At 42.9% G+C, this 16,664-nt stretch overlaps 1 protein-coding gene across 1 annotated transcript in view; it reads right to left on the reverse strand.

Annotated features, from left to right (window-relative positions):
* The window catches only part of LOC126235837 (TBC1 domain family member 20), a 155,167-nt gene that overhangs the window by 15,178 nt on the left and 123,325 nt on the right, over positions 1 to 16,664 (reverse strand). The window contains exon 7 of the mRNA XM_049944694.1: positions 13,119 to 13,228. Within this exon, the coding sequence (XP_049800651.1) occupies positions 13,119 to 13,228 (110 nt within the window). The remainder of the gene's footprint in view (positions 1 to 13,118; positions 13,229 to 16,664) is intronic.

Consider the following 16,664-nt stretch of genomic DNA (forward strand, 5'->3'; position numbering starts at 1 on the left):
TACATTCCTAACTCAAAGACAAAGAACAAGAGAATAATGGAGGAGTCTACTACTCCCATTTCTGTGGATAAACAGACCCAGAAAAAGCCGACACAAGAAACTGGGAAACACACTTACACTACTGCAGTGAAATATACCATTACGGCCTCATATTTAGAAAACTGCCTGATCACCAGAAGTGCACAAACAGAAACGTACCTTGGTGGAACAAAAAGGAATTGCAAAGGAAGTAGGTAATAAGACTGTTCAACCATACAAGAAAGGACAATGGGCAAAATACTGGGACAGTCTTGTAAAACACAACCGTGTGATCAAGCAGGCGAAGTTATCATCCTGACAGATATTATGTGAGGAATTGTACAGTACAGCTACTCGGGGTACACAGACTAATTCAGGAGGTACTCTAAGCAAGGATGATGATGGATACACAAGAAAAGCAAATGAAACACTGGATATACTTCTCAAGGTTCACTTCCCTCAATGCTCTCTGGCATATAACACAAGGGGTCAGTCCCTGAGAGGCATTGCTAAACAGGTGATCAAATGGAGAACTGGAAATCTGCCAGAGAATGTGTTGATTTCAAAAGATACAATGGGTGGTAGGAATTTTTTGACAATATAGGTCACAAGACCCAGACAATTTTTCCAGCTTTACTACAACAAGCAGGGATGGGTTTAATTAGATTCCTATGTAGCGCGTTTAGTATCAGCCTATCGAATGGACTCATTTCTCATGCTTGAAGGCCAGTGGAGTTTTCATTCCAAAGTCAAGACAGAACTGATCATACCAAGGCTTAGGAGACGATATTTACCAATCTGTTGTCCTTTCTCCTAATGATATTAGAAAAATTGATTAATGTGCACATTAGGGAAAGAAGGTTAACTGAAGTTTCTTTGCACGAAAACCAATACGCATATCAACCACACAAATCATGCTAAACACCATTTCACCAACTTTCTGGAAAGGTGGAAAAAGCTCTATACTTTCATGAAATTGCTCTCTGCATCTTCCTGGATATCGAGAGGGCTTTTCGCAATACAATCTTTAAATCCACGGTTAGAGTTGCAGAAAAGCATGTCACTGGGACCACCATATGCAGGTGGATTAAGACACGTTAAACACAAGAAAGGCAGAAGCCACCGTGATGGAAGAAAAAAATCATGATCAACTCCACCAGGATGCGTCTGCAAGGAGTGGTTCTGTCCCCACTACTGTCGAACCTAGTGGTGAATAAACTTGTTGAAGAGTTACATACTAGAGGCAACTTTTGCCAAGGATACATGGATGATTAAGTCATTGTAATATTTGAGAAATTTGCTAGTACTGTTAGAACAATGGCACAATTTCCACTGAGCATTGTGCAAAACTCGTGCAGATAACAGGATATGATGGTCACTCCCAAAGATAACTGTTGTAATACCTTTTACAAGGAGGCAAATCCAGCATATGCACTGAAATTTCAATCTCCTTAACAAAACTCTACCAGTAGAGGGGGTACTGAAGTCTCTGGGGGTAACACTGGATTTGTAAGTACCATAGACTCCTCGCATATGGCATATATGTTCCAAGGCAGAAGATACTCTTATGAACACTAGAAGAACCTGTGGTAAAAACTGAGGTCTAAACCCCAGGAGTGTATACTTCATGCACACCACTGTAGGAAGACCTATGATTGTTTATGGGGCTATAGTATGCTGGAATAAAGCAGAGCAGAAAGTGGCTGCTAAGGAGCATAGACTGGCCTGCTTAGCTGTAACAGGTAGAGTCAGCAGTACACCAATTGCTGGCATGGATACCATGCTGGTCACACCCCCATTACACCTCAGGGTTACAATAGAGGCTGTGGGAAGGGCATATGGGTTAAAATCTGGAAACAACTGGATACCTTTAGGATATCCAGAATCTCACACCAATATAATGAGTGTGACAAATATAGAACTGGTTGGGGGAAATGTCAGGTGACCACACAATAACTTCTAATTGCACCAATAGACCTTTCAGCATAACAACTGGAAAAAGCGTTTATTGTTTGGGGGGGGGGGGGGGGGGAGGGAGGGGGGATGGAAGGCACTGGGGCTGGGACAACCTACACTAAAGAGAGCAATCTTTCTAGGAAAGCTGGCCACAGTATTCCTGATAGAAATACCCGCTAGAAAATTGTGAGTGGACCAGAATTTGTGTATTTGCTGTAAGGACCATAGCATTTACATTTGTTAAGACAACCAAGCAGCTCTGAAATCTCTATCAGAACCTGCAACCAGATCAAAGATTGTTGCAGAATGTCATGAAGTGCTTGTGAGACTGTGGGAAAGCAATCTGCTGTGGGACCCTGGTCACTCAGGGCAATGAACAAGCTAATAGACTAGCCAGGACAGGTGCGACTACTCCGTTTATTGGACCAGAACCTGTCCTAATCATCACTAGAGCAACAGTAAAATAAAAACTACTTAGCTGGATCAGGAGACAGCATGTAGAATATTGGACTATGATCCAAAAATAAAAATCTGGCAAACTAATGACGCCAAAGCCATGTTTCAAGAGAAGTTCTGTAATCTATGACTTGAACAGGAGACACATCAAACTTTTAATATCTATGAATAGCCACTGGGCCTTTAATAAACACCTACACACAATTAGTACAGAGAAAGAAGCCCCTAAGTATAGACTATGTGGTAAGGAGGACAAAACTGTACCAAACCTAACTTTCCAAAGCAAAATGCTGGATGGTAAAAGACTCAGAATATTGGTTTCTTTACATCCTGAAGAAATCGTGTCCCTGTGGAACAAATTTGGACAATAAACTTAGTTCTGGTATGAGCAACAGTGGGCTAAGACCACAGTTGTTTTCTGCCTTCCTGCAGTAATCAAATAAAGTCAATAGTCTCCTTTCTTTATCATCATCCATCTATTACTTGAGTGTGTATGGTGACACTAATGTATCAATCTTTACAACTGTGGCTGGCATTGGTTTGAGTTTTCAACCCAGTCATTGAGTTGTTTGTAGGAATTCTCACTGCTATCCATCTTCCTGAGCATAACTCTCACTGATGACGCTGCTTACATTCACATGATCAACAGTCAATTACACTATCGTCATTTCACTTCACTACTCTCTGCTAACATTAACTTCCTATTTCTGCCTCTCTTCAATTTTCCTATTTTCTCCACAAACACTGAACTTTTAATAATTTCACCCACTAGACTTATTCATTCCCTCCCAGACCACTACTCACATAGAGGCATTTTAAATGATAGAACTTACTTCCCCTTTCTATGAAAGCTCTTTCATGAAATATCTGCACATGTCGTGGGCAGAATTTAGTTGCTATAATGTAGTGATTTCCATTGCCTCTTGCTACCAAATGCTGTTAAACATTTTTTATTATTTGGCCTTAAGAGATATTTTGTAAACCCATGGGCAAGAAGCTGCCACAAATTTGTACTTGTGGAAACTGTAACCTTTACATGAGTATTTAGGGACACTACACACAGCCACCTTACATATTTAAAGATGTAATTAAGTACCTACTTTTCAACTGGTCCATAAAGTGTGAATACACTGGTTAGGAAACCAAAAACTAGTTTTGAAAAGCAAAACTAACTTCATGAAGAATAGTTGTGCTGGAGACTATAACTCATTGTATCCCAAAGACCAACTAATCAATTAATATAAACAGTGATTCGGCTAAGCAGTTTGCCTCAAATATTTCCAGAATTGTTACTATATTTTAATTCTGTTTTCATACATATGAATTTTTACAAAGCCCTCATTAAATGATGTATAGTCTCTTAATACTTATACAAATTGCAGAGATGTTGATATCAATTTTACTTTTTCACATGGAACTACAGTAATTTCTGCTGCTAGTATGGTAGTTCTAAAAAGAGAGAAATTCAATGGTATTTCACTCTTCAAAATGCAATTAGTAGTTTCAGAGTAATTACAATATTTAGATCTTAGAATGTATCTGTTATGAACATGAAACTGATTATGGTCTTAAATAAGGAAATAGGTCACATATGATGATGAGGAAACACAATGCTGCACCATTATGATACCAGTATAAGAGGGGAACAGAAGAAATTTATTTTTCATTCTGTCGGTGTCATTAAAAGAGTCATGTGCTGGTTAATTTGAAAAAATAAATTTCTTTCACAAACCACAAGAAGCTGGATAAGACAGTTCATTACAGAGAATGCAGAAGAAATGCAAAGAGCTGTATGTGCAAAGGTTTTTTTTTTTTTTTTTTTTTTTGGCGCTCAACTACTGAGGTCATTAGCGCCCAGTCACAATTGTTAGAGCACATAGAATTTAGTAAAACTCAAGGGGACACACACACACACACACACACACACACACACACACACACACACACCAGAAAGTTCTTACAAAGATGCAGATACAATAAGTGAAAGAGTTAGATGTCTTTGGACAAGCCAGTCAAAGTAATGAAACAAAGAACACGAGCAGCTGCTCGAGCGTCATCAGCTAAAATATCCTGTAAAGTAGATGGCAGAGACAGGACAACACGAGATTGACTAAAACGGGGACACGACAATAAAACATGGCACACTGTTAATGCATGACCACAAGGGCACTGCGGGGCTGGGTCACCGGAGAGAGGACCTCTTCTCGCCGAGATGGTCGGGAGGAGGTTGTCCAAGCAGTTGGGAACGGTTTTACTGCCCAGAGCTTGTTTCCTTGAAGTGATGACCAAGTATCCCACCACAACGACACAATCCTCTTACAAACAACCCCACTAACGTCAGATGACGGGACACAATGGGAGGCTGGCCGAGGCAGGACTACTGCAGTCTTGGCTGCAGCATCAGCAGCCTCATTCCCAGACACTCCTACATGTCCGGGAACCCACAGAAAGCTGACAGCAGAGCCATCTGCAGCAAAAGAATGGAGGGACTGCTGGATCTGTTGCACCAAGGGATGGACCGGATATGGAGCTCCAAGGCTCTGAAGAGCACTGAGTGAATCAGAGCAGAGTACATACGATGAATGGCGGGGGCGGTGGCGGCGGGCATACTGAACGGCCTGATGGAGAGCAAAAAGCTCGGCCGTAAAGCTGGAACAATGGTCGAGGAGCCGGTATTTAAAGGCGACGGCCCCGACGACAAAGGCACAGCCGACACCATCGTCAGTTTTGTAGCCATCAGTGTAAATAAAGGTGTGACTGGCAAGTCGCACACGAAGTTCGACAAACTGTGAGCAATACACTGCAGCCGGAGTACCCTCCTTCGGGAGCGAGCTGAGGTCGAGATAAATATGAACCGGAGCCTGGAGCCAAGGTGGTGTCGGGCTCTCACCCTCTCTGAAGGTGGTAGGGAGGGAAAAATCCAATTGTCGAAGCAGGCGACGAAAGCAGACTCCAGGCGGCAGCAGGGCGGACACATACAACCCATACTGACGGTCGAGAGAATCGGCGAAGAAGGACTGATAAGAGGGGTGGTCGGGCATTGACAACAGCTGGCAGGCATACCGACAAAGCAGTACGTCGCGCCGGTAGGTCAATGGTAATTCGGCAGCTTCAGCATAAAGACTCTCGATGGGACTAGTGTAGAATGCTCCGGTCGCAAGTCTTAACCCCCTATGGTGGATGGAGTTGAGACGGCATAAGAGGGATGGCCGAGCAGACGAATAGACGAGGCTCCCATAATCCAGCTTTGACCGGACTATGGACCGATACAAGCAAAGCAGGACAGTGCGATCCGCTCCACAAGATGAACCACTAAGAACTCTGAGGACATTAAGGGAACGTGTACAACAGGCAGCCAAATAAGAGACGTGCGGAGACCAACAAAGTTTCCTGTCCAGTGTGAGCCCTAGAAACTTAGTTGTTTCCACGAAGGGGAGAACAACGGGACCGAGATGTAAGGGTGGCAGAAGGAACGCTTTATATCGCCAAAAGTTGATGCAAACCGTCTTCTCTTCAGAGAACCGGAAGCCATTACTCCATGAGTATAGGCTGTCTAGACAACACAGAAGGCAGCACTCCAGGAGGCATGTTTTCTGGGCACTGCAGTAGATCGCGAAGTCATCGACAAAAAGAGAGCCCGAGACATTAGGTGGAATACAATCCATAATTGGATTGATCGCTATGGCTCAAGACGGAGCCCTGAGGCACTCCGTTCTCCTGGAGGAAGACGTCGGACAATACGGAACCCACACGTACCCTAAACTTTCGATCTGTTAAAAAGGAATCAATAAAAAGGGGCAGGCGACCGCGTAGACCCCACCTGTGCATAGTGCGGAGGATACCTCCTCTCCAACAGGTATCATAAGCCTTCTCCAAATCGAAGAACATGGCTACCGTTTGGCGCTTTTGCAAAAAGTTGTTCATGATGAATGTCGACAAGGTCACAAGGTGGTCAACAGCGGAGCGGCGGCGACGAAAGCCGCATTGAACATTGGTAAGTAGCCATCGAGATTGAAGAATCCAAACTAACCGAGCGTTAACCATGCGCTCCATCACCTTACAGACACAGCTTGTAAGAGAAATGGGGCGGTAACTAGAAGGAAGGTGTCTATCCTTCCCGGGTTTGGGTATAGGAACAACGACGGCGACACGCCAACGCATGGGGACTTGACCTTCGGTCCAGACGCGATTGTAGGTACGAAGAAGGAAGCTTTTGCCTGCCGGAGAAAGGTTTGCCAGCATCTGAACGTGAATGGCATCTGGCCCCGGAGCAGAGGACCTGGACAGTGCAAGTGCACGTTCGAGTTCCCGCATAGTAAAGGGGGCATTATAAGTTTCCAGATTCAGCGAGTGGAAAAAAGGTCGCCAAGCCTCTTCTGCCTCTTTCCTGGGAAGGAAGGCAGGGTGGTAATGGGCGGAGCTTGAAACCTCCGCGAAAAAGCAGACGAAGGCGTTGGAGACATCCACAGGATCAACAAGGACCTCATTACCTGAAGTCAGGCCAGGTACCGAGGAGTGGGCCTTAATGCTCGACAGCCGGCGCAGGCCACCCCAGACGACAGAAGAGGGAGTAAAACTGTCAAAGGAGCTGGTGAAAGAGGCCCACCAAGCTTTTTTGCTGTCTTTGATGACTCTACGGCATTGCGCTCGGAGTCGTTTGTATCCAATACAATTCGCCAACGTAGGATAGCGGTGAAAGGTGCGTAAAGCACGTCGTCGAGCACGGATAGCGTCTCTACAAGCCTCATTCCACCAGGGGACGGAAACGCGGCATGAAGAAGAGGTAGTACGAGGAATGGAACGTTCGGCAGCATTGATGATAACAGCCGTGAGGTATTCGACCTGACTGTCACAACTGAGAAAATCATGGTCCGGAAAGGTCGCCAGGGAGGAGTAAAGTCCCCAGTCAGCTTTTGGTATGTTCCAGCTCTAAGGACGTGGGGATGGGGTGTGGTGCAGGAGACGAACGACACAGGGGAAGTGGTCGCTCGAATAGGTGTCAGAAAGGACATACCACTCGAACCGACGGGCAAGAGTGGTAGAACAGATCGAGAGGTCCAAGTGGGAGTAGGTGTGAGTAGAGTCCGAGAGGAAAGTCGGGGTGCCAGTATTGAGGCAGACAAGATTGAGATGGTTGAAGACATCCGCCAAGAGGGAGCCTCTCTGACAGGATGCAGGAGAGCCCCAAAGGGGATGATGGGCACTGAAGTCGCCAAACAATAAAAATGGCGGAGGAAGCTGAACAATCAGGTGCATCATGTCAGCCCGACTAACTGCGGATGACGATGGAGTGTAGACGGTACAAACAGAAAAAGTAAAGGCAGAAAGAGTAATACGGACAGCTATTGCTTGGAGTGAGTTGGTCAATGGGATGGGATGGTAATAGACATCGTCCCGAACGAGCAACATGACCCCACCATGAGCTGGAACACCGTCCGCAGGGGTGAGGTCAGACCGCTCCGAGGTATAGTGGGTAAAAGCAGTACGGTCAGTTGGGCGCAACTTGGTTTCCTGGAGACCAAGGACGAGCGGACAGTGCAGGCGGAGGAGCAGTTGTAATTCCTCCCGATTAGATCGAATACCTCTTATGTTCCAATGTAACAAAGCCATCGCTAGTCAGAAAAAAAAGGGGAACGAAACGGGTGAAGAGCGGGTCATCTAGACGGCCGCGGAGGGCCAGGTTTCGAGGGAACAACGCTACAACCAGCGGGAGGCGGATCCTGTTCCATCAAGTCGTCGCCAGCTGCGGCCGCTTTCCCGGGTTGCGTAGGAGGGGCAGCAGCATTCGCCGACGAGAGGCCAGCTGAGCGCCTGGCAGCAGAGCGTCCCGGTGAAACTGAGGACGGCCAGGAGCAGCGACTCGCGGATGGAGCGTCAGACGAAATGTGCCGGGGTGGAGAGGGGGATAAAGACTTCTTCTTGGAGGCCTTCTTGGAAGTCCGATGAGGCACGGGGATGGTGGGCTGGACCCGAAGAAGGTCCTCATGCGCGGGGTCCGTTTTGGAACACCGGACCTCGAAAGCCGAGGTCCGGATCGTTTCCCCGATGGACGCCTGAGAAGAGGATCGCTTCTCAGGTGGCAGAGGGTGAGGAGGAGGAAGGGTGGCCCCTGGGGCAGAGGGGGCAGGGGCCGCGAGGGAGGAGGATTTGGAAGGGAGGGATTTGGGAAGCGGAGGCATAGACCTCGGATGGGGTGAGGAGGTGGAGGGGGGACAGGATAGGGGTGAGGATACTGTAGAAGGAGTGGACACGACTGAGGCAAACGAAGTTGTCAACATCACGGGATGGAGGCAGTCATATTTCTTCCTGGCCTCAGAATAAGAGAGATGATCCAAAGTTTTTAATTCTTGAATCTTCTTCTCCATCTGATACGCAGGGCAGTCTAAAGATCTAAGCGAGTGGATGCCAGGACAATTGACGCACCGAGGTGGTGGGGTGCATGTATGTTCCTCACGAAGAGGACGTCCACAATCGCCACAAAGGGGCTCAGCCTCACACCGTGACGACATGTGCCCAAAGCGCAAACACCGAAAGCAGCGCATAGGAGGCGGGACGTAAGGTCGCACGTCGCACCGGTTGCACATCACCTTTACCTTCTCCGGGAGAACGTCCCCCTCGAAGGCGAGGATAAAGGCCCCGGTGTCGACGCGACGGTCTTTGGGGCCGCGCTGGACTCGCCAGACGATATGCACGCCTCGGCGCTCCAGGTTGGCCCTGAGCTCCTCATCAGATTGCAGCAGGAGGTCCCGATGAAAAATAACCCCCTGCGTCCTATTCAGTGCCAGATGCGGGACAATGGACACTGGGATGTCCCCTAGTCGGTCACACGCCTGGAGAGCCGCCGACTGTGTGGCGGAGGTGGTCTTTATAAGAACGGACCCCGAACGCATTTTACCGAGAGCCTCGATTTCCCCGAAGATGTCCTCGATGTGCTGGACAAAGAACATGGACTTTGAGGTCGCGAACGTCCCCCCATCGGTCTGAGAACAGACTAAATAGTGGGGGAAGTACTTCGCCCCAAGCCGGCGGGCCTGTCCTTCCTCCCAGGGAGTGGCCAAGGGGGAAAGGGCAGGAGAACCAGAACCAGAGACAGTACCTTTTAAAAGACTCGGCCGCAGAGTGGCCTGATACATGTTGACGTTTCATCTGTGAAACGTCCGCCCCGATACCACCCACTCCGACCAGGGGCTCTCCCCACGGGCGCCACCCAGCCTCAGCAAGGGCCACCTGGCAGGATGACCGTTGCTGGGAGTCCTGATGCCCCAAGGAGACGGGCATCTACTCCTTGGCTGACGTGGGGAGGGTACAGCTCAGGTATCGGCAGTACGATCCCTGCGTTCTCAGGGGGCTACAACCTAGAGGGTACATGACGACCCCACCACAACGGGCTGGCTGGCTACAGTGTTGGATTTCGGGTGCCATGGAAAGTCCATCATGATCGTAGGTGCAGATGGAGATGCACTATGGGCCTAACTTGTGCAACCCATCAGGCGTTTAGGCCCAATCTGAGGAATAGTGGGTGTGGTTACAACGCCGTTACAATGCTGAGTGCCAAGGTCTTAGTGCACTGAGGACCAGTGATACACCATGTAAGGCGTCCTTCCCCAAAAGGCTCGTACTTCTGTCGAATTTTGAAAAATGGAGGTCAAACCCCAAGGGGGACCATCACATGGAAGGCCGAAATGGTTGAAACTCCTTTCAGTCGCCTCTTACGACAGGCAGGAATACCTCGGGCCTATTCTTACTTCGGACCCACAGGGGGGACAAAGGTATCATGACAGACAATATCCAACAAGAATGATAATTCAGCTAATGTGCAAAACATTGTTATTGGAAGGACACCAGAATACTATGTAGAGAGTAAGGAACAAGCCTGCAATGAGTAGAGCACATGTAGTAGCAGATGGTTTACTAACTGCTGTTCATAATCCATGTGTTAGCCCCCAAGAAATTTTGCATGCCTCTGGAATAAGTTAGCCCAATGTTGTTCACACTGCATGCAAAACAGCTTCCATCTGTTTCGCGTGTCACTTCATCAACAGATTAAACAGTGAGACTGCAGAAGACACACTGGGTTTTGTCACTCAGTTCTCATGAGACATTGAGACAACAGGTTCTTTCTTCAAAGAATTCTCTTTGCTACCGAAGGTACCATTACAGATAATGGAATGCTGAGTGTAAATAATTTAAGAGTATATGAAATCACACTCACTGGAGAGCAGAAGTGTTTAGTCAACAGGCACACACAAAATAGAATGAAAACTTTATTAGGTTTTGGAGGAAATCCTTTGATGAGCTAGAGTACAAATAGTAAGAAAAACGCGTTACTGGGCCACAATGGCTGAGGCAACTTGAATATCAGAGGCAGCAGAGTGTGCAGAATTACTGGAGACCATGTGGCTGCTCATTACTCCACTGAAGAAACTTTAACAAGTAAAAGATACACACAATTCATTACTCAATTTCTACTGACTCTCATTGAGCAGATACCATTTGAAATTCATACATGTATGTGGTGGTACCTGCAGGAAAGTGTTCATCCAGCTCTTTACTGGTCAGACTGGATGTGAAGATGTTACCAGTTGGCCTGGATGTCCACCCAATTTGACACCATTGTACTTTTTTGCTCTGGGATAAATTCAAAGATGAAGTCTATGCACAAGTTCTGAGTATTCAAGAGGATTTAAAACATTACACTGTCGGAGCAATGATATCCAAGGAATTTCTTCAATCTCTCTCGCTGTCCCTGCACCATCAATTTCAAACACACATTGCAGTAGACAGTGGGCATTTCTAGCACATGAGGAACATAAATGGAGTTTTAAGGTAATGTTTACAACCACATTCTTTCATAGTTTTCTGTAGATTGCTGTTGCTTGTGTTATTCTTCAATGCAAATGTTTTTCTTGACAAACTCATAAAGGAAGGAAAATTAGGGACTACGACGAGGTCATGAGAGGCAGATTAAACTAACGACACACATATATTGCTTAGTAATGTGTATACCTCAATTCTCTGTTGCAACCTCATGTGACTAACTGTGATTAGTATCATGTAATTCTATCAATATTATGAAAAGGATAGTTGTTACTAACCATATAGTGGAAATATCGAGTCGCAGATAGGCACGAAAAAAAAAAAAAAAAAAAAAACTGTCACTAAGTTCTTGGCCAACAAGACCTTTGTTACATTCCATACTGGATTTTCCATTGTTTGTATAGTGTAATTTGATAGATAAAAAAGTCTACTCACCAAGTGGTGGCAGGAGAACACACACAGAAAAAGGTTTAACTTACGCAAGCTTTCAGAGCCAGCAGTTCCTCCTTCCACCAAAAGAGTTGAAGGGGAAGGAAGAGGGGTGAAGGGAAAGGACTGGAGGGTTAGGAAAAGAGATACACTTTAGAAAAGTCACCCAGAACCCTGGTTCAGGGCAGACTTACCAGACAGGATGAGAAGGAATCTAACTAATGCTGTCTGATAAGTTCCTCCTGACCCGGGATTCTGGGTCACATTCCCAAACTTCACCCCTTTTCCTTCACCGTTCTTCCTTCTCCTTCAACTCGTCTGCTGGAAAAAGGAGCCACTGGCTCTGAAAGCTTCTACAAGTAAAACCTTTTTGTGTGTGTGTTCTCCAGCCGCCACTTGGTGAGCGTTTTTTTTTATCCATCCAATCACATTATGTTGTCAATAATTGATTATTTTCATTGTTATATGTGATTAGTATCAGTTTTAAATTAAACTTTTCTCTTTTATTCCACTTCTGTAAGTAGACCTTCTTAGCTGTATCAGGCTTAGCACCCAATGCCTGACACAGGAGTTCTGTGTAACAATAAGAACTTCCATGTAAGACCACAGTTGGTTTTATGTTCAAAACAGATAAATCCTAAGTTCTAAATATTGTAATTGCTCCAAAACTACCAGTCAGGCTTTGAAGAGCATATCATAATTAAATCTGTCTCCTACAATACTAACAGCAGAAATTACTGCAGTTCAATTTGAAAAGATGAAGTTGATACCAGAATCTCTGTAATTAATATATCTGTGAAATATATTATTTCATGAGGATATTTTCAAGTTCATTTGGATGAAAACAGAATAATGGTATCTTAAGTGGTACAGCAAATACAGTATTTGAGGTGAACAGCTTAGCTGAATTGCTCCTTATATTGTACTATTAATGGGAGTATGAGAGCATCACCATAAAGAGATTGCACAGTTCGATCTCTTAATGACACAAAGGGTTCACAAAAAATGCAAGAAAAGATGTGTTGCAATAAGAATGAGAATAAAATGCTGAGGACAGTAATATAGCTTTCCAGAATAATTGGAAGACAATACTACAATGTATTCTCCCTTTGAATAATATTTCCCTAATTTGATAGTAATTGTACAATTCGTACTAGCAACAAGTTACAAAGTATTTATGCTTGTTCTTTAGCATGCCGCATATGTTACAGTTACACATATGTTACCAATGCAAATTTCTCTCATCCTGACATATTCTATGCCATTATCAATACAACAAGTTCCTAAATACATATCTATTTAAACCCAGAATGGAAAGAGAAGTATACTTCATATGACATATGACCAAATTAATCCTCGAAATTCTCTCAGTTAATGAAATGGTTAAATACGAGACTTACAAATTTAATTTCTATAGAGATGTAACAAATAATTGTACTCACTCTCTACGTGACCTCTCAGAAACTTCTGCTTCAATACTTTCTGGTGGGTACTGTAGATATAGGTCACTTGTCTTTTTTAATAGTTCTTCAAATGGTAAATCATCTGGAATCTAATTGAGATTTTTATTACAAAACATATCTACAACATGAGTTGCTGCTTAGGTTCTTCTTTATTGGAGGTTTAAAATATATGGGCACAACATTTCCCTTTGTACATAATTACAATAAAATACTAAACAGGGCATATTATATTAAAAACCATTTTCATTTTGTAGCCTACAACAAATAATATTGAAATATGCTTTTAAAAATCTCTTGAAATTTAATGTGGTTGTTGAAATGTCAAATTTTTGATAAAGTGTACAATGCCAACAAAATAAATTCACAGCATCTCTGAGACTGTCTCTCCCCCTCCCCCTTTCTCAACAAACTAAACTACATAACCTGTTGGCAATCTCTCTGAAACCATCTGTTGTTAAGCCTATCTACCCTTTTTCTAAGTTTCCTGTCTTTTTAACCTTATGCCAGAAAGTATGGCAACTTACATTTGATTCATGGACATTTTTCCTTACATCTCATGTACAGGTAGTAACAATTCCTTTTAATTTAGTAGATACAGAATACTTCCTCACTCATTTTCACCCCAAATCTACATCTCTCTACAATGTCTGTCAAACTCTAAAACTAGTATTTTTCCTGTTCTGCAACATACCAATTATTCTATCCTACTTATTAGTCTGAATGGTAACTATACAACAACACAATTCAACAACAGTAATAAGTAAGAGATGGTTGTGGGCAGGGCTGAGGCATAAACGCAAATGTATAGTATATTGCCAATAAAATAATATTCTAAAAATTAATCTCTGCAACTTTTTAAAGAGATAAATATAGAGGAACTAATCATTTATAAGATAAGTAAACACAGAAGCATGAATCACACTAAAAACAGAGTGGCAGCAATCCCCAAATTATAACGTATGTTAGCAGCATTTTTTTAAGGTAATTAAACTGGCCTGGCAGGAGTACAATCTGTGCACTGACAGTTCCATACAAACTTAATTATGTAAATTTATAGTTAATCAACAGATTTTGATTAGTGACTTTGAGAGTATCAAAATGTGTGACATAAATAGCTGTATCTTTTGACTGCATTGACTTAGGAGCTTAAATGCTTTATACTGCCAAGGAACCATACAACTTAATATGTGACATAAATATGAATTTGGTACACCTATCTGTTCCCAAGAGAAAGGGCATCCTAACAGATGGACGGCCAGGCAGGTGCACAAAAAAATGACAAAAAATATTCTTTCACGTGATAATTTCAAATTAACAATTTTCACACTTTTTCCTTTACTTGTACTGTGAAATCTTGCTTTTTGACAAATTTCATGATTCTAGGTCAACAGGAAGATTCAGACATATTGAATGTGCTAGAAATTTGGTGCCATGGAAGATAAGTAAGTAATAGGGAAAACACACCATGGTTCAATAATAATATCAGCATGATACAACAACAGCAGAGAAAACTGCATAACAGATTCAAACCATTCCAAACCCGTGTTGGCAAACAAAAACCTAGTAAAACCAAAATAAGAGTATGGACAAAAGTGTCCAACAGATTTCAAAATACTAAATTTTCTCCCCTGAAAGAGCTTCATAAACAAAGAAATTGCAACACGCTGTCTACCTTAAACTATCACACAAATGCAAAAATGATATAGAAATTAAGTGAGTGGGGATCTGTAAAACAGGTTAAGCATTTTGTACAGCAAATCTCATAGGACCCAACTGGATTAATGTAAGACAATGAATATGCAGATCAAGCTACTTGATCTATTATCATTGAAAATAAGTCTTGAATAACAATGGCCCAATTTTGCATCTTTAAGCACGTTTTGCAGTCACCAAGAGGAGCAATACAGGACGTCCAATCTCTCTGATCAATATTATCCAAGAAACCACCTGAAGCTGAATTTTAGGGTTCTGAAGAGTCCATCTCCCATAGTGGGGTTCTCAAATATATAATCCCTCAGTTTTGAGTAAAGGTTAATGGAGAATGAGTTATAATCAGGACAGGTGTTGGTGTGGATCTTTGTGTCCTGACGTAAAATTGGTATTTTTCGCCATTGGTATACTCAGATCCAGATTACGATTATGAAAACATCTGTCCATTGTGAATACATTTTGTGCTGTGAAATAACTATCCTTACAATTTCATATTACAAATTACTACTTTTTCATGTTGATACCTGCAATGCTCATTCCTGAACCATTCTTATATGATAGACTGATCACAGGCAATCAAAAAAAGCTTTCAAATTTGTCAGGCTTTACCTTATTGAGCAACAGGATAATATTGGAACCATCTCACTTGACAGTTTCACTGTGGGCATTGCAAAGATCTTCAGATGCCATTAGTCATTCCCCAGAAACTTACATTTTTATCATAAACTATCCAATAATAATCTACTATTCTGTGATTTTAGTTTTGTGTCATTGTACACAATTACTATGGCCACTTCATATGACTGAAGTGCATTGAACCATTTTTCATATTCAGCTTTTGCTCTCTTATCAGCTCAAATTATTATCTGCAACACTTTTTTATATTTGATTTTAAAACATTCATACCAGCTAATTATTTTTACGTAGGAAACATTGTAGATCCAGAATCTTATCTCTATACAATCCAGTGATGTTGAAAGAGCACTGACCGGCTTCATCAGCTTTGTTTCCTACAAAGTAAACTTGTAAAAACTTCAGTGTTTCACTTGGAAATGGTAACAATTACCCAGTTTTATGATACACTTGTCCTTGGATTCTGAACACCGGATTAAATCCTTCTGTGTTGGTTATTGTTGTTGCTCCAAATGATGCCATTTGGAAGCATGTGTTACAGTGCTTTACTTTTTATTTTTCCTTCAAAAATTCCTTCGATACCAGTGTTTCGCCTTTCATACATTCAAAGAATTCAGGTGGAGGTAATTTTAGTGCTGGCAACATAATTTTACCATTTGAGTGTCATATTCTTGGTTTTTCTCCTCTAATTTTTTTTGCCTTCAATATTTATAATGTTTATCCATTCTCTTGACTGATATACTTGGATGTTCATTATATTTTATAGTTGGATCATAATGAAATGCCTCATTTTTAAGACAGTGACATCCTTTCCACCCTGTGCATCCAGCATTTGAAGATGTCTTAAATTCTTGTGCTGCGACCCGATTTCCTAAGCAAAGATTGTTTATTACTTCTGTATTCCATTCATCGCTTTTATTGATATCTGCCCTTTCTTCAGTTTTTGTACATTATTGCTTTCTTCTCTGGTCTGTCTCCCTGATATTTTCATGTCACTCAACTGTTCAATTACTACGTCTTCAATGAGAATTATGTCGTAACACTGCTAAATGTACTTCTCTTTCTTGATCGATTTCATAGTTTCACGCCATCTTTTGTCTTTTTGACACTATAAAGGGTCGCGAAAAACTGCTTTTACATTTGGGCATTTTGCTACAATACATTTTCACATTCTTTATTACT

Source organism: Schistocerca nitens, chromosome 2 (genome assembly GCF_023898315.1).
Source record: "Schistocerca nitens isolate TAMUIC-IGC-003100 chromosome 2, iqSchNite1.1, whole genome shotgun sequence".
Classification (NCBI taxonomy): Eukaryota; Metazoa; Arthropoda; class Insecta; order Orthoptera; family Acrididae; genus Schistocerca; species Schistocerca nitens.